Below are 18,634 nucleotides of genomic sequence, written 5' to 3'. Positions count from 1 at the left end.
AAAAGACAAGCCTTAAGGCTTTGTGCCTTAACGCGAGGAGCATTTGCAATAAAGTGGATTAATTAACCGCGCAAATAGATGTAAACAGGTATGGTATAGTCAGGATTACAGAGACATGGCTGCAGGGTGACCAGGGATGGGAACTGAACATCCAGGGGTATTCAGTATTTAGGAAGGACAGACAAAAAGGAAAAGGCGGAGGAGTTGCATTGCTGGTTAAAGATGAATTTAACACAATAGTGAGGAAAGATATTAGCTCCGACGATGTGGAATCTGTATGGGTAGAGCTGAGAAACACTAAGGGGCAAAAAATGTTAGTGGGGGTTGTATATAGATTCCCAAACTGTAGTGGTGATGTTGGGAATGGCATTAAACAGGAAATTAGAGACGCATGCAATAAAGGAACATCTGTAATTATGGGTGACTTTAATCTGCATATAGATTGGGCAAATCAAATTAGTAACAATACCGTAGAGGAGGAATTCCTGGAGTGTATACGGGATATTTTTCTGGACCAATACATCGAGGAACCAACGAGAGAACAGGCTATCCTCGACTGGGTATTGTGTAATGAGAAAGGAATAATCGGAAATCCAGCTGTGCGAGGCCCCTTGGGGATGAGCGACCATAATATCATAGAATTCTTCATCAAGATGGAGAGTGGCGAAGTTGATCTGAGACTAGGGTCCTGAATCTTAAAAAAGGAAACTACGATGGTATGAGACGCGAGTTGGCTATGATGGATTGGGAAACGTTATTTAAAGGGATGACGGTGGATAGGCAATGGCAAATATTCAAAGAGCACATGGGTGAACTGCAACAATTGTTTATTCCTGTCTGGCGCAAGAGTAAAATAGGAAAGGTGGCCAAACCATGGCTTACAAGGGAAATTAGAGATAGTATTAGATCCGAGGAAGAGGCATACAAATTGGCCAGAAAAAACAACAGACCTGAGGATTGGGAGCAGTTTAGAATTCAGCAAAGGAGGACCAAGGGATTGATTAAGAAGGGGAAAATAGAGTACAAGAGTAAGCTTGCGGGGAACATAAAAACTGACTGTTAAAGTTTCTATAGGTATGTGAAGAGAAAAAGATTGGTGAAAAAAAATGTAGATCCCCTACAGTCTGAAACAGGGGAATTTATAATGGGGAACAAGGAAATGGCTGACCGACTAAATACATACTTTGGTTCTGTCTTCACAAAGGAGGACACAAATAACATACCAGAAATGTTGGGGAACACAGGGTTTAGTGAGAGGGAGGAATTGAAAGAAATCAGTATTAGTAGGGAAATGGTGTTGGAGAAATTGATGGGAGTGAAGGCCGATAAATCCCCGGGGCCTGATAATCTACATCCCAGAGTACTTAAGGAAGTGGCCCTAGAAATAGTGGATGCATTGGTGGTCATCTTCCGAGATTCTATAGACTCTGGAACAGTTCCTACAGATTGGAAGGTAGCTAATGTAACCCCACTATTTAAAAAGGGAGGTAGAGAGAAAACGGAATTATAGACCAGTCAGCCTGACGTCGGTAGTGGGGAAAATTCTAGAGTCCATTTTAAAAGATTTAATAGCTGAGCACTTGGAAAACAATGGCAGAATTGGACAGAGTCAGCATGGATTTATGAAAGGGAAATCATGCTTGACAAATCTACTGGAATTTTTCAAGAATGTAACTAGTAGAGTTGACGAGGGGGAGCCAGTGGATGTGGTTTATTTGGACTTTCAGAAGGCTTTCGACAAAGTCCCACATAAGAGATGAGCGTGTAGAATTAAAGCACATGGGATTGGGGGTAGTGTATTGAGATGGATAGAAAACTGGTTGGCAGGAAGCAGAGAATAGGAATAAACGGGTCTTTTTTCCGAATGGCAGGCAGTGGCTAGTGGGGTACTGCAGGGATTGGTGCTGGGACCCCAGCTATTCACAATATAAATGATTTAGATGAGGGAGCTAAATGTAATATCTCCAAATTTGCAGATGACACAAAGCTGGGTGGGAGGGTGAGTGTGAGGAGGATGCGGAGATGCTTCAGAGTAATTTGGACAAGCAGAGTGAGTGGGCAAATGCATGGCAGATGCAATATAATATGGATAAATGTGAGGTTATCCACTTTGGTAGCAAAAACAGGAAGGCAGATTATTATCTGAATGGCTATAAATTGAGAGAGGGGAATGTGCAACGAGATCTGGGTGTCCTTGTACACCAGTCGTTGAAGGTAAACATGCAGGTGCAGCAAGCGGTAAAGAAGGCAAATGCTATGCCTTCATAGCGAGAGGATTCAAGAACAGGAGCAGGGATGTCTTGCTGTAATTATACAGGGCCTTGGTAAGACCACACTTGGAATATTGGGTGCAGTTTTGGTCTCCTTATCTGAGGAAGGATGTTCTTGCTATAGAGGGAGTGCAGCGAAGGTTTACCAGACTGATTCCTAGGATGGCGGGACTGACGTATGAGGAGAGATTGAGTCGGTTAGGATTATATTTGCTGGAGTTCAGAAAAATAAGGGGGCATCTCATAGAAACCTATAAAATTCTATCTGGACTAGACAGGGTAGATGCAGGAAGGACGTTCCCAATGGTGGGGGAGTCCAGAACCAGGGGTCACAGTCTGAGGATAGGGGGTAAACCATTTAGGACTGAGATGAGGAGAAATTTCTTCACCCAGAGAGTGGTGAGCCTGTGGAATTCGCTACCACAGAAAGTAGTTGAGGCCAAAACATTGTATGTTTTCAAGAAGGAGTTAGATATAGCCCTTGGGGCGAAAGGAGTCAAAGGATATGCGGAGAAAGCCGGAGCAGGCTATTGAGTTGGATGATCAGCCATGATCATAATGAATGGCGCAGCAGGCTTGAAGGGCCTAATGGCCTACTCCTGCTCCTAGTTTCTATGTTTCTAAACATGATTTCTAAATGACTCAAGCTCTGCACGCACAGATTCCACGAGCATTTCAGTAAATTGCTCCTAGTAGTTGCTATTTAAGTGACAGAGTAGAAACTTGGGAGAATCAATAGGGCAGGTAAAGTTAAAAAAATCTTTTGTATTGCTGAAACTACCTAATATAGTGTGCCTGACCGAGCAGTGCCATGCAGTCCAAAGTGGGCAAATGTTTTGCCACTTGAGTACAAAAATTCCTACATGGAGACAGAATAAAATCTTGATTCTTTAATTATGCACCAATTAAGTGACTCTTTAAATGTAGTATTTTTAAATTGTCAAGATGTTCCCTTTTCCAACAGGTGAGGAAGAAGAAATGTCCCCTTTGGTTTTGAGAAGAAACTCACATAAAAATGAAACTTACAAAAGTCTAGAAGATATCAATAGCATCTCCTCAAGTGAGTACATGAATTAATCAACTGCCCTATCCTTACTTTCAAACCCTTAGGTTCATTAATCCAACCCTTTTCTAACCTTAACTGATGTAATTTGGCTTGTCACATAAAGCTGGAAATTTTATGCAGACCATTAAATAGGTTTTATTTAATTGTATATGGCTTATCAAATGTATATATTTCTCTCCAGACTGAGGTTAATTTTCCTGTTTCTGTTTTCCTTTTTGTTAAACCGCAAGTTTTAGTAACTTTTTAGTGGGGAAGTGGGAACAATTTTGTCGCCAAATTATGCACCTTGAATTGAATTTATATCTGTGAACTGTTTATTGTTAAAATACTTTTCCCTTTTATAATGGGTGTGATTGTGATCCTTAGTGATAAATGTGCTGGAAAGGGAGGACAGAATTAAGATAGATTCGCAACTAAATATAACACTAAACTACTATTCCATTGAGTATGGTTCCCTGCTGGAAGCACAAGATCACTAAAACGTCTGAACATATTTTTGCTTTGTCAGTTTAAGATCACAAAGTCAGAGAGGCTGGGATTGAGGGCAGTGAGAAGAGCCGAGGCATTATCCATCACAGTACCCGTTAATGGAAACCTTTTCAGTAACTTGGGGCAGAATCTTTCCGTTGATGGTCAGTCGGGAAGCCGACTGCCGCCCACGATTGGGGCCGGGGCCAATCAAGGTCCACCCAGTGTGAAACACAAGTAGCAGCGCTGAGCGCTGCCTGTGTGGGCGGGGAGAGGAGGGCGAGCACAAACTTCGTGCATGCACGCAAGTGCACGCTTCATCATCTCCTGAGGCACAGAGCTGCCTCGTAGATGAAGAGTTTTTTTTGAAAAAATTAATTAAAATTATATAAAAACATGACTGAATCACATGGGCAGGGACATGTTATTAATTAAATTTTAAAATTTTTATTATTATTTGCTTTCGGAAACCTCATCCTGCCCATAGATGAGGTTTCCTAAAAAGTGTAAGGGCCACATGGCCTTTTCGCCTGCCCGCCAACCACAAGGTTAGACAGGCAGTGAAAAATTCTACTTAAATGCTCCTGCAAAGGCCTTAGCAGGCCTTTTAATTGTTGGCGGGCGGGCGCGCTGCCGACTCTGGCGCATGAACACTGAACAAAATATCACGTGTCACTTTACACTCGAGTGAGTCGGGTGTGTGCTAAAAGTTTTGCCCTTAAATGCAAATTCTGTTATAATAAAATTTGTGTGGATTGTGCTGCCTAGAATAGTAAACTAGAAGTACACCTAGTTTATTTAAACAAAAAGAGCTCGTTGTCCTGCATAAACCTCCTCCTCTATTAAAGTAAATGTCTCATGCATTAGCTGATGAAATATGAGGATTTTTAAAATAAGGACCAAGAGCTGTAATTCATTCTATTTCTCTTGTGCTATTCTTGATAAAGGCTGAAGTGATGAATATTCTGCTCAGAGCAATTCTTTGCTTTACTTGAAGCCCCAAAATACTGGAAAACTATCAACCTAAACCCAGTTACTTTAAATTTTAATGGTTTTGTTGAACTTGTATCCTTTGATATTTGGTTGTATTGTTATAATATCAGTGATGTGTCTTTATATTTATGTCATAACAGTGCCAAATACCTTAGATTCTACAAACAAAGAAATGATCCTCAGTGCTGACAATGGTAAATATGTTGTTTTTGTTCAAATGTTCTTATGATAGCATGCTGCTGTTACAACCGTGTACTATTAAGCTAACATGTTCACTATGTTATCCACAAGTGATTAGACTGTTTTATCACACGCCCGCCCTCTCTCGCCCGCCCGCCCTCTCTCGCCCGCCCGCCCTCTCTCGCCCGCCCGCCCTCTCTCGCCCGCCCGCCCTCTCTCGCCCGCCCGCCCTCTCTCGCCCGCCCGCCCTCTCTCGCCCGCCCGCCCTCGCCCGCCCGCCCTCGCCCGCCCGCCCGCCCTCCCTCGCCCTCGCGCGCCCGCCCTCCCTCGCCCTCGCGCGCCCGCCCTCCCTCGCGCCCGCGCGCCCGCCCTCCCTCGCGCCCGCGCGCCCGCCCTCCCTCGCGCCCGCGCGCCCGCCCTCCCTCGCGCCCGCGCGCCCGCCCTCCCTCGCGCCCGCCCTCCTTCGCCCTACGGCGGCTGACCACTTGTCTGTTAGCACAAAGAACCCTGCAAGATTCCGTTGACATTCTTAATGGTTGAAACATTAACATCCTTGGGTACCCAGGCAATGGACCTTACACCCTTTGTCAAAGCCTTCTTGAAACAATTAATTGGGATAGAAATAACAGTCACATGGAAAAATGTGGGTTGATAAGGAAGAGCCAGCATTGATTTCTAAAGGGGAAATCGTGTTGAACTAGCTTGCTGGAATTTTTTGAAGAGGTAACAGAGGGTTGATGACAGTTACCCTGTTGATGATGTGAACATGGACTTTCAAAAGGCATTCGATACAGTGCCGCACAACAGACTTGTGAGAAGTTATAGTTCATGGAATAAAAAGGACAGTAGCAAGTTGGATACAAAATTGTCTGAGTAATAGGAAACCGAGGGTAATAGTTTTTGGGCTGGAGAAAGATTTGTAGTCGAGTTCTCCAGGGGTCGGTATTGGGACCCTTGCTTTTCCTGATGTGTATATTAATGATCTAGATCGAGGTGTGCAGGAGATAATTTCAAAGTTTATGGATGATATGAAACTTGGAAGCATCGTAAACTGTGAGGAGGACAATATAGAACTTCAGAAGGACATTGACAAGTCGGTGGAGTGGGCAGATAGGCACATGAAGATCAATGTGTGAGGTGATGAATTTTGGTAGGAAGAACATGGAGAGACAATACAAAATAAGGGATACAATTCTTAAGCGGGTGCAGGAGCAGAGACACCTGGGTGTGTATGTGCATAGATCATTGAAGGTTGCAGGACAGTTGGAGAGCAGTTAATAAAGCATATAGTATCCTGGGCTTTATTAACCGGGGTTAATTAACATAGAGTACAAGAACAGGGAGATTATGCTGAGCTTATATAAGACACAACTTACTCCAGCTGAAGTTTATTGTGTACAGTTCTGGGCTCCATAATATAGGATGGATGTGAATAAATTGGAGAGCGCAGAAGTGGTTTACAAGAATGGTTCCACTGTTGAGAAACTCCAGTTATGAAGATTGGAGAGGTTGGGATTGTTCTCCTTGGAGAGGAGAAGGCTAAGAGGAGATTTGATAGAGGTGTTCAAAATCATGAGGTTGCTGGATAGAGTAGATCGGGAGAAACTGTTCCTATTTGTAAAAGGATCAAGAACAAGAGGGCACAGATTTAAAGTGATTTGCAAAAGAAGCAAATGTGATGTGTGGAAATCCTTTTTCACACAATGAGTGGTTCGAGTCTGGAATGCACTGCCTGGAAGTGTGGTGGAGGCAGGTTCAATTGAGGAATTCAAGAGGGTATTAAATGATTATTTGAAAAAAAATAATGTGCAGGGTATGGGGAAAAGGTAGGAGAATGGCACTAAGTCATAATGTTCATTCGGAGAGTGGATGCAAACACGATGGGCCGAATGGCCTCCTTCTACACTGTAACATTCTGAGAGGTGGGAGTCATGTGACATCCCCCCCCCCCCCCACTCCACCCCTGCTCCTTTATTCTCCTGCTGGGAGAATATATACTGTCTTGCTTTACTGCCAATAGTCTGCTAGCATCCATTTAGCAAGCAGCAGCTCAGAAAAAGGGCTTGGTCCAAGTTTGAATGACTGGCCCATATCTACATTGTTTCTACTGGGATTTCTGAACTTCTATACTATTGCCTGCAAGTCTAATTCATCTCTCCGTGCCTATCTCATTATGGAAGCCAACTCTACTGGAAAAGTGAACTATCCAGTGCCAGTCTTCAGCCTGCTGACCTCTGTGAAGGAATGCACCATTGGACTTAGATTCTGGACTCTGGACTCGCAAAAAACAATAATTATTTATTCTGTGGTCTTTGTCCTGTAAATCTTTCTTTCTCCATCTCCCCTCTTTTATTGTACGAGTGAGAAGGAAGCTACATTGCGTCCCTCCATAACGTGTTTGTGTCTGCAAATAAACCAACCCTCTGAGTATACCCTATGTCGAGTTTATTGTAGAAATTGGATCACACCAAAACTGAGGGGTTGGGGGAAATGCCAGTGCTTATAAAGGGGGAAATCAAAATCGAAACACCTTTCTGTTAACGGACAGGTGGTGAGAGGAGAAATCGGGGCTGTTTGAATTAAACCCCCTCTTGTTCTTCCTACTTAAATAATTAAATTTAAGTATTTAGAATGAGGACTAGAGTAAGTTTTTGTGAGGTGGTGCAAAGGAATTCAGAGTTGCAGAAGCAGAATCTATTTGGTGGTATGCAGGGCTGGAGAAGTTTACAGGGGTAACAAGAGTGCTGCCTCTGAGCCATGGCTGAGACATCAGTTTGGCTGCATTTTGAAAACACACTCACTGTAATTTAATTAAATATAGTATGCTTTGTGAAATTATTTTATTTGCTATTGCCTTAAACTGATTTTCTTGAATATATTTGACTAAAAGGTATGTTATATTTGTTTAGTTTCCACTATTCCAGAATCACCGGGAAACACACTTTTACAGTCAAAAAGAATGAAGCGGTTAAGTAAGTCAGTACCTGCATTTCCAGAGGTAAGGGAGATATGTTTAGTAATGCCAGTATTTTTTTTTTGAGTCATTTGGCTTTTATTAACCTGAATTATGTGCTCTTTATCTCACATTGTACAATAGCCGTTGGTGTAGCTATGTAGGGTAAACTTCTTTACAAATTGTGATGTGAGTCCAATGACTTGTAGACAGACCTGTGCCTCAATATTAAGCAACCCCCCCCCCCCACAACGGGTAGAAAGGATGAATGACTATATGTCCCCAACATGGTTCTCATGCCTTTTTTTGTAACAGTGATTATTAGGGCTTTCATGTATCCCTCCATGGAAATGGGGGAGATTTCATTAGTATGTTTAAAGTGAGCACTCTGTGCAATTTGCAGCCTGATTTTAAAATTCACCATGCTTATGCAGATTTCTCATGGGTTGGTAAATCAACAGTGAAAGGTAGGTAGGAGCTGCTGGTTTCATAAGGTATGTGCCTTTTCCAGCACTCCTTATATATCAAGAGGAGCAGAAGCCTTTGGCTGCCACCCTGCCAATCACGTCCCTTTCTTTCCCCCTGCCATAGCCATCCCCAACCAACTGCAACCTCCTGTTGCTGGTTTTAGCAGCTGACTGCCAGGCAGGAAACAGAATAAATAAATAAATAATAATGAGGTCCTGCAATCAAATTTTGTGGGGCCACCTGTGTCTGGTATTGCCAGGTTTTTAGGTCTCTCTAGAAATATCAGGGCCACTGAAATGGGGTGGTATCTAATTTCTTACAGTAAAGGGTTCCATTTAGTAGACTAATACTATTTTCTTTCTCACCGTGTTCCCTGCCCACCACACCCCTGACATCAAATTCACATAATGTAACGTAACCACACCAATGTAGGATAGAAATGGCCATCTCAATACTTGCAAAATGGACAAATTAGAACAGGAATTTCTTTCCAGCACCATTGCACATATTTTTAGATTTGATTTTGTATTCAGTCTTCCAACTGGAGATGAAAATGGAACTAGGTTGTCAATGGTTGTCGCAGCCTACATCTGTTCACACTTTGTAACAAACAAGTTCTCAACACAGTCAGTTTCATAACCTGTCTCCAATTTGTTTTTGTTTAATATATTCTCAAACGTTTTAAAAGCCGCACTTTCAAGTTTGTGAACAAGCAGTGAGTTTGAAACTAACGGCAGAATCGTCCCAGATTTACAATAAGTGCAATAGTGAGTGTGAAAATTGACGTTTTACGTGCCGGCCGCAATGGGGGGTTTTTGCACCATATCATCCCGCCTCATTAATTATGCAGCCACAGGAAACACGCTGTCTCGCTGGCAGGTGGCCTCTGAATCGTCTGCCATGCAGTTAACTCACCATTTCCTCACTCGGGTGCCGTATCTAAACTGCAGCTGCACGCCCAGTTCTCAATGCTTGCAGCCCAGGACTGATCCAGTGAAGACATGGTCCTGAAAGCCAATAAGAGGTCAGTAACCAGTCGCTCGAATGCCTTTTGGAGGCCCACCATGATGTCCTCCGCTCCTGCTCTGGCCGAAGGAGGCCCATCAATCTCACCATTCTGGTTTGGGAGGTGGTGGTAGTTGTGGTCAGTGCCAACACTGCACAGAAGATGTTGGCCATCCAGTGCAGAAAGAGGATGAATGATCTCATCCGTGCTGCCAGAATAAGGCAACCACCTCATCACTCTAAAATCTTACACTCTCAAAGCCATTGCGCATTGACTGGCATCTCAGTCGCTGTCAGTTCAAGGGACATCACAACTCACTGTCCCGCACACACCCTCATCCCCATCTGGCTTCATCTCCTCTGGAGACTGCCTCCTCAGCCCTCACCCCATCTTAAAGCCACTTGCATAGATTAACATGTTCTCCTCCTCCCGGCCCCCCCCATCCACACCCTGAGATAAGCCCCTTCCTCAGTACAGCCCTCTCCCTGCAGTCTCTTCCCTTGCCTGAGGCCACTTCTCCCCCTTCCCCAAGCTAGCCCTTGCCCTGCAGTCATTGAAAAGCCTTATGGCTGGTCTGGTAGGTAGACACCTGCCCATGAGCCCCCCTAAAAATGATGTGGTGCTGCCTGCGAAGCCTGGTGCTGATGACCAAGAGTGCTGCCCGAAGCAAGATAGGCAAACAAACTTTGAAGTCCCGAGCAAAGTGCACGTTGCCAGGTGCATGTTGCTTATGTACAGTTGTGAAACATGTCGGCGTGCAATCATGCTAACCTGCCTGATGATCCAGCACGGGGTGATGAGCATGGGGGCATGATTCCAGTGAGCAGGGCTTATGAGATGCTAAAGTATTGAAATTAGGTTCCCAATGTGTGGCAACTGGAAATGTGGCCAGCAATTGATGGGTGAAGTAGACTGGTTTTACAACGACATGAAACCAATTTTTGCAACCTCCCAATATTTTCTTTTGCCGCCCGCTATGACACCCATCGCAAACAGGAGCAGATAGTTCCGCCCAAAATCTCTCTAGCAAATGTAGACTGAAATGGTATCTCTTTTCAAAAGCTTTACCTTGTAGTGGAATGTCAATTCAAAAAATCAGGTACATGACTAAAAACATTTGAGTATTTTCACCACTTCTAATCTTTAACTGAGGCACAATTCGATGTGATTAAATTGTTTTACTAATTCCTATTAGAATGTAAGGTTATAATAATTTAAATGGACAAGATCACAAGGCAGAAAAAGGGCTGTGATCTGCTGAAATCATGTACATTCTAGAAAATTAATAAATATTTCCTTCTTGGAACTAATTGGTTCTGTTCCAAATCAAGACTAAATAACTGCCAACTGTAGCTTTCTGTTTATAGTTAGCATTTACCAATTGGGCCAGAATTTTTCCAAAAAGTCAGCCAGGACTGAAAGCGAAACCCTAGATGAGCAGGCAGCAGCCAATTAACTGGACGATGGTGGGCCTGCAGTCCAGTTGAGGACAGTTGGCCCTACCAATATAGATGGCTAATGCTGAGGCTGCAGGAAGAACAAGAGAGCACACCTATGCTGAGTAGGCAGGCCCTGATGATCAAGGAGTTGCACCCTCTAGCGATGGTGCCGTAGCTGCGGAAGTGGCCATAGCTGCCGGTGGGATGGCGTGGGGGCCAGGGGTCCTTTGTGGGTCATTGTGCAGCCATGAAGGAGGCCTCCACCTCACTGGAACCCAGTGGGAGTCACGAGGGTTAACTGGGTGGTGTCTCCACGTGGTGACATCCCCTCCTGAAGGTGATAAAGTGTTGATGGGGCAAGAAGTGGCTCTTCATTAGCCACTTAATAGGTTAAATTGGTCACCTGCTGAAACTCCTGCCCCTAAGAATGTCTTGTGGTGGCAGGAAGATGCCAGACTCCTCTTCTCATGCCTTCTGCCACCATTTTGAAGCCTTCTGCCTTCCAGCCATTTCCAGAAGACTGGTAAAATCTAGCCTGGGATGTTTAGAAGTGAAATACTAAACCAGTCAATTAATGTGAGAGCTGTTGTCGTAAATTATTGACCTGAGATTAATGAAAATAATATATGTGCATGGACAATGACTCACCACTGTTTTATTTTAATCAATATTTGAATATAATTGCATCTTATTTGATTTGAAAATTGATGAAATGAAGATGTTGTTATTTTTGAATGCTTAACGCCCTATGGGAATGAAATGCAGGTACTCTGAAGGGTTTTAAAAATAGTAAGGATATGGCTTTTTAATAAAAAAGAAACACTTCAAATTGGATTGAATAGTACTAATTATTTATACAGTTAATATCATTTATAATTTTTAGTTTAAATTATGATTTTCCAAACTAAGATTAAGCAAAAGCACAAGTGGAGCTTGAGCATTGCCAGTATAGTGCCCTTAGAGCATGACAAATTATGTTCGTATTGAAAAGCAATTGACAACAGATGATTTGTTATGGAATTCTATAGAATGATGATGCAGACTCAGTGTTGGAGAGCAGCTTCCAGATGGACAGGCATGGGACAAACGCAAGTTCTCTAACAAACATTAGCAGCTCTTCTGGCATGGCATCAAGATCCTCTGTATGTAATATATTTTTGTTACTCTGTTATGATGCATTTACTAATCTTGTCTCAATAACAGTGTTTGTATGTTCTTCCCAACTTCACCTTTCCCCCCACGCCAATAAATTGATAGCACTGCCATGTTGTTGTACGCACTAACTGTATTTCAAACCTTGGGTGCAATTTCGTAGTGTCTGCTTGCATGGGCATGATGGCGGTGGGGCTGGGAGTATCAGGTGGGAGTACTGCATTGGATTCCTGACATCAGGAGAACTGGCCCCAATTAAGTTGCGGGCAGGAAGAACCTGACACAGGGATCCTGCTCGCTGATGCTGAGATGTCACTTAGGCTTATTATAGAACCACTTAAGAGAAATTATCCAAGTTCCCCAGAATTTAATGATGTGTATGCCTCTGGGATTTAATGGTAATCTCTCAAGTCTCCCGTGCCTCCCAAAAGCAACCCAGCAAACATTGATTTTCCTGCGGCCTCATGGGGGAGCGAGGTGGTGGGGCCTCATTATCAAGCACTCGGTGCTCAGTTGAGGTACCTGGCATTGGGAAGGGGATGGGAACTACTGAAAACCACCTTGCCTCTGACCTCACGACCTTCAACCCACAATCTCCATCCCACCCAACTCGCCTACGACCAGGGATCCAGTGATGATCTTCAAGTTACGACTTGAAGCAATATGGGCAGCAGTCGTGACTCCTAGTGGTGCTGCTGGCCTCTAATTGTCCAGCAGCTCTCGGGGGGTGGGATTTCCACCCCATTGGGGGCTTGATTGTGTGGAACGCCTGCACTGGTCAGTTAAGTACATGAAGGCGCATAAATAGTGCTGGGCCACCCCACAGAAAAAGCATGAGACTCCGACTAGTTTTCCAACCAGTGAGGGTATCCCTGTCGCTAGCACTAATCCTGGCCTTGATGATAAAAATCTGATGAAGCCATTAAGGAAAGGGCAAGTATTTGCCCACTGAGAAGGCGGGTTGTGATAGTTTCTCAAAATGACAAAAGCAGCCCAGCTGGTCCATGATGGCATTTATGCTCTCCACAAGCCTCCTCCCACTCTTCATCTAACCTTATCGGCATAAGTCTATTCCTTTCTATCTCATATGCTTTTCTAGCTTCTCCCAAATGCAGCTATGCTATTTTCCTCAACTACTCCTTGTGGCAGGGAGTTTCACATTCTTGCCTCACTTCACTTCAAATGTAAAAAGAATTTCCTCTGAATTCCCGATTGGATTTACTGATGGCTATCTGATACTAATTGGTCTCCCTCACAAGTGGAAACATATTTGTGTGTCTACCCTATTAAAACCTTCTATTATCCTTTTACCACTTAACTTTCTCTTTTCTTGAGACTGTTCAGTCACTCCTAGTGAGTATATCCTCTCAGTTCTGATTTAAGAGGGGAAGTGAAGAGGAAAATAAGATTGGCAAAGAGAGAATATGAGAGTAGAATGGCAGTTAATGTAAAACGGAACCCAAAAGTCTTCTGCTGTCATTTAAATTGTAAACAGGAAGTAAAGGGGGTGAGGGGAGGTTGGGGTGGTTGCTGAGTTCTGTTAGAGTCAAAGAGGTGCAGGGCAAGGTCAGACTACTTAAACATTGATAAGCAGCACTCATTTTGTTAGTATCCCCTTCCTTAATGAGTAGAAGTGGCAATGACAGAGCTAATGGATGCAGTGAAAATTGATAGGCAGGATGTACTGGAAAGGCTGACTGTGCCTGGAATGAATAAGTCACCTGGTCCAAATGGCATCCAACCCAGGTTGCTAAGGGAACTGGGAGTGGAGTTAGGGGAATGGCTAGCCGAGATCTTTCAATATTTCCAAGATATGGCAGAGATGCCTGAAGATTGGAAAGTGGCAAATGTGACGTGATGCATTTTGGTAGAATGGGCGGGGAGAGGCAATATAGACCTAATAGCACAGTTCTGAAATGTGTGAAGGGATAGAGAGGCCTGAGGGGTTCATGTGCATAGATCTTTTGAAGGTGGAAGGACATATTGAGAGAGTAACTAACAAACCATATGGGATCCTTGGTGTCTTAAATAGAAGTATTGAGTGCTAAAGATTTATAAAGTTCTGGTTAGGCCACAGCTAAAGGATTGTGCCCAGTTCTGGTCACTGCATTTTAGGAAAGATGTGAGGGTACTTGAGAGGGTGCAAAGGAGACTTACCAGAAAGAATCCAGCGCAGGGATTTTATCTACAAGGTTAAGTTGGAGAAACTGGGGTTGTTCTCCTTGCAGTAAAGGAGATTGAGGAGAGATTTGATAGAGGTGTACAGATTATGACAAGCTTGGGTAAGATAGACAAGGAAAAATATTCCCATCAGCTGATAGTACAAAGATTAGTGGAGACAGATTTAAGGTTTGAGCAAGAGATGCAAGGTGGATGTAAGGAAGAACTTTTTTTTTTACATGTGGTAATGACCTGGAGCTCACTGCCTATGACAGTGGTGGAAGCAGAGACGATGAATGATTTCAAAAGATTCATTGGATGGGTATTTGAGGGAAGTAAATTTGCAGGGCTACGGGGATAGAGCGAGTGAACGGGACTGACTGGATTATTCTACAGGGAGTTGGTATTGATTTGATGGGTCAAATGGCCTGTTCCTGTGCCATAATGACTCTGACACATTCTTTCCTTTTTTCTTTGTCTTTTTTTAATGTATAGTTTTCTCTTTAGTTTTAATTTTGCCCATACCACTTCCTTTATTATTGTTTCGTCATTGACTAGTGTGATCTTATTTTTAGCAGAATATATTTCTCCTGAACACTTTTGGTCCCTGTTTTAAATATTTCCCACCACTATTCTATCTCTTTGCTTGTCAGGTTTTTTCCATTCAGTGGAACCTTAGTTAGGTTCCTTCTCATCCCTCAAAATTAGCTTTCTTTTAGTCTGTTACTTTGGTCTTTATCTTGATTATGCCTTTCTCAATCATTTTAAGCCTATAATGTTATGATTACAGTTGCCTAGATTTTCCCTTATGATTATTTCTTTTACCTCGGGTTCTCTTCCTGTTTGTCCTTTCTAACCGGACACTGGCCTCCATCCAATATTGGGTCTGAGTACTGGTGTCGGTATTCCCAAATTGAATCCATGTTTTCCCCCTCCGTCTTTCAGCTGTGCATTCACCTTCCTGATTTGTCTGTCCCTATTACCCCAATTAGCATGACTGGAGTTGTTAATCCTGAGATCACAACACATGAAGATCTGGTTTTTTTTAATTGATTCCTAGCTTCTGATATTCCCTCGACAGGACTGCCTTCCTTTTCTTCTCTTTGTCATTGGCCCCAATAGAGATCATAACAATAGGATCTTCCCCACAAGTTCTCCAATTTCTCTAGAATATTCTTTGCCCTTGCACTATTGTTACAGAAGGACATTGACAGAAATCTGCTTACTTTCTTGTTGGAATTTGGGGAGAGGTGGGTGAAGAGTACTGTATGGTACAAGGGATCTGGTTGCCAGAACAAAAATATATTTATATTTAGTATATCGAACTTATAACTTGTAGTTCTTTCATACCAGCAGTTATTTTATTCTAAGTTTATGGTAACTTTCTCCTACCGGTCACCACCCATTGATTATGCATCAGAGGTGATGAGAATGAATGAATGACCTGCTTCCAGGCCTCTGTCAAGCATTTTCCAGCTGGCCACTGGAGGCATGTGACACTGGATCATGCATGGCTCGTCCTCTGATTCCCTTTTGTGCCTTCCCTTTAGTACTTATCAACAATATTGATTTACAGCAATAATGCAGCGGCATGGAGGGTTAAACCTGCATTTTTTTATGTTGTTGTTCTTCGTGCACTAATATATGGCACTGCCAAGAGGTCTTTCTGACAGTGTTGCAACCATTTGCATGAACTTCTTGTGTTATACATAGCATCTCATTTGCAGTTATATTTAGTAACCATGTAGGACAACTGCTGCATGCTTTGCAAAAGATCTCCAAAAAAGGGAAAAAATGAGTAGCTAAGTGCATTAAAGTCAAATACAGGGTTGCAAGATTAAATTTAAGAATCAATGAATGGCATTAATAAAGCATAATAAGTTAAATATGTGCCTTACTTAGCTTTGTTTCAGAGACCAGGGTTTCAAGAAGCTGCATTCATTTGAGTTAATATAGTCAACTATGCAATGTAGCTTATGCTACATCACTCTTTCTTGGAGCTGCACAGTATACTATTTGGAATATGGAGTCAAATTGTAGGTGGAAAGGGAGACATTTTGGACTCTGCCTGGCCCATCAGTTTCAAATTCAAGCTTTTGACAGGGCAGCAGGAAAGCAATTCTGCTTTTCCTTATTTAGAAAATCGATTTGTTTATTAGTAGGACTTGGTGTACCAGTAAAGTCACGTTGCTTAATTAATGACACAAATATAAAATTGTACAGTGGTCCTGTAGTATTTTCTTCATCCAATGTAATTAATGTGTATGGCTTGATTCTATAAAAGAGAACTTCCAAATGGAAATATCTATTTATAGTTCCCTTACCCAATTCCTTCTCTCCAAGATCCAATTGTAGAGCATTCAAATTTAATTATCTGATCTGGAGGTCAGTAAGGTATTTGCTGTTAGGTTAAAGGGGCTGACTGATCAAAATGTGGAAGAATGGGACTTAAATTCCTACAGTTCTTTGTATTGATATTTTTTTTCTGGCAGAATGGCATTTTGTTCTCTTGAACACAAAAAGCCTCTTTTTTACTGTTTTGTTCAAGATTGTCAATTTGTCTTGCAAGTTATTTTACATTTATTTTACAGCTTGCCAATCCTGTTGTGCTTTCCCTGGTGGTGGTGCCAACAATGATTCAGAAGCCCCATTTTGCAGCATTCTTCCTGCTGTCTACATAATTATTGAATCTCTTTTATTTTCAAGATCCCAGTAAAATAGATCAGGTCCAAAGCTAAGACATTCAGCATTTCTTAAGTAACTCTAAAGGTAGCTGAATCTGAGAAATATTTGAAGGAAAAACTTAAGTCACAGCAGCAAAATTATATATTGGCACTGCTCCAAGGATAATGGGTGAATGATCTGAGAAATTGTTCACTCCATTTGCACAATTTAAACTAATTTTCTTGATGCATATTGTTTAAATATTTAATTTTTGAACTATTTGAATGCTAACAGGTTAGTGGAAGTACAATGAGCATCTACAGTGGTGACTTTGGAAATATTGATGTCAGAGGGAAGATTCAATTTTCATTGGATTATGTAGACAAGTTGAAGGAGTTCCATATTTTTGTGGTACGCTGCTCAGACCTAGCTGCCGCTGAAGAGAAGAAAAATCGATCTGATCCGTTAGTAAATCTTTTTAAAAATTATTATTCATTCTTCACAATATCTATTCTTGTGTAGATGGATCTTGTTTCAAATATAATGCTTGGCCTCCATGATGGTCCATTGAGTTTATCCAGTATGTAGTTGACCCATACAAAGAACTCCGGTTTGACCCAAGATCTATACTGAATTAACTGACCTTAAGTGTCCTCATTCAGGGAGGAAAAATTTTCAAGAACTTTCAAGGAATCAGGATGTGCAGGATCGCAGACATGATTTCTCCAAATGCTTGCCACTATTCTACACCTTGTTGCATGACTGGATGAACACAAAGTATGATCATCTGGTATCTACCAGTTTGCTTGTAGTCTTTGGCGACTGGTGTCGATTCAGGACATCTGCCTTATTGACAGTGATAAATAAACTGTTGTTTAAATTATGCATGCATGTTTTATTTGATTGGACCACTCATGTATTAGTCATGCATTTATTCTAGAATGAGGGAGCATTTGTGAATTTGTCCTTTGGCATTAGATTCTCCATGGTGATTGGAAACAGATCTAAATTAATCAAATTAATATTAGAGAGGCAGAAACCAGTGATGGAACTGAGGTGCATCATAAGTAGGGGGAAAAGCCTTTTTTAATTCACTTGAGCTGATTTTGATTTTTCAGGAAATCATCCCACTAAATCACCTTATCTGGTAAACATAGATTGCTTGGTACTTTGATGTTGATTGCAAAGTATATTTTGTTGGGATACTGGAGTACACTCAATCTTCCTTCATTGAACAGTGGTTTGCTCATGTTTCATGAACTACTGTGTCTTGATCCTGATTGTAATTATGATTATGAATGCATTTCCTGGAAGAAAACAGATTTAATAGTAAATTTCAAAAGGGAATTGGATTTGAAGTATGGGCTGTATAATTCTAAGACTCTCCAGAGAGAGACTAGTTATAATATTTGTGTTACACTGACAATTAGTGGGCTGGATTTTTAAAACGGTCAGAGCCCAGATCAGAGGTGAGAGAGAGTGCCATTTGGTGCCACTGGCCTCTGTGCTGGTTCGCCTGCACGATCTCGACTCTGACACCGAGCCATTTTGAATGAGGGAAACGGTGAGCAGCCAATTTAGGTCAATTAGGTGTTAATTAAGGGGTCTATTAAGGTCCCTTTTCTGTGCCAACTGGAATTTCACATCCAGGCTAACATGATGGGCTCAGAGATGGGGAAGATGGTGATGGTGGGGGCGTGCCTGAAATCATATGGGGGAATCCACTCCCAGACCTGCAACAGGTGCTGAGCCACAGCGGCAGCCACTGGTCATTCCCTGAAAGGGTTGCCCATCCAGGATCATGGCTAGGCAACT

At 42.3% G+C, this 18,634-nt stretch overlaps 1 protein-coding gene across 5 annotated transcripts in view; it reads left to right on the top strand.

Moving 5' to 3' along the window:
* Positions 1-18,634, top strand: part of sytl2a (synaptotagmin-like 2a) — a 160,025-nt gene that overhangs the window by 109,144 nt on the left and 32,247 nt on the right. For 3 of the 5 annotated variants that reach the window (XM_078545714.1, XM_078545716.1, XM_078545712.1), the window contains 5 exons: positions 3,235-3,330; positions 4,938-4,991; positions 7,887-7,975; positions 11,872-11,985; positions 17,114-17,283. In XM_078545714.1, the coding sequence (XP_078401840.1) occupies positions 3,235-3,330; positions 4,938-4,991; positions 7,887-7,975; positions 11,872-11,985; positions 17,114-17,283 (523 nt within the window). The remainder of the gene's footprint in view (positions 1-3,234; positions 3,331-4,937; positions 4,992-7,886; positions 7,976-11,871; positions 11,986-17,113; positions 17,284-18,634) is intronic. The other 2 variants (XM_078545715.1, XM_078545713.1) reach the window with 1 other exon arrangement.

Source organism: Cetorhinus maximus, chromosome 7 (assembly GCF_964194155.1).
Source record: "Cetorhinus maximus chromosome 7, sCetMax3.hap1.1, whole genome shotgun sequence".
NCBI lineage: Eukaryota > Metazoa > Chordata > Chondrichthyes > Lamniformes > Cetorhinidae > Cetorhinus > Cetorhinus maximus.
The sequence above is the reverse complement of the archived record's forward strand: the minus strand, read 5'-3'. Positions and strand labels throughout refer to the sequence as shown.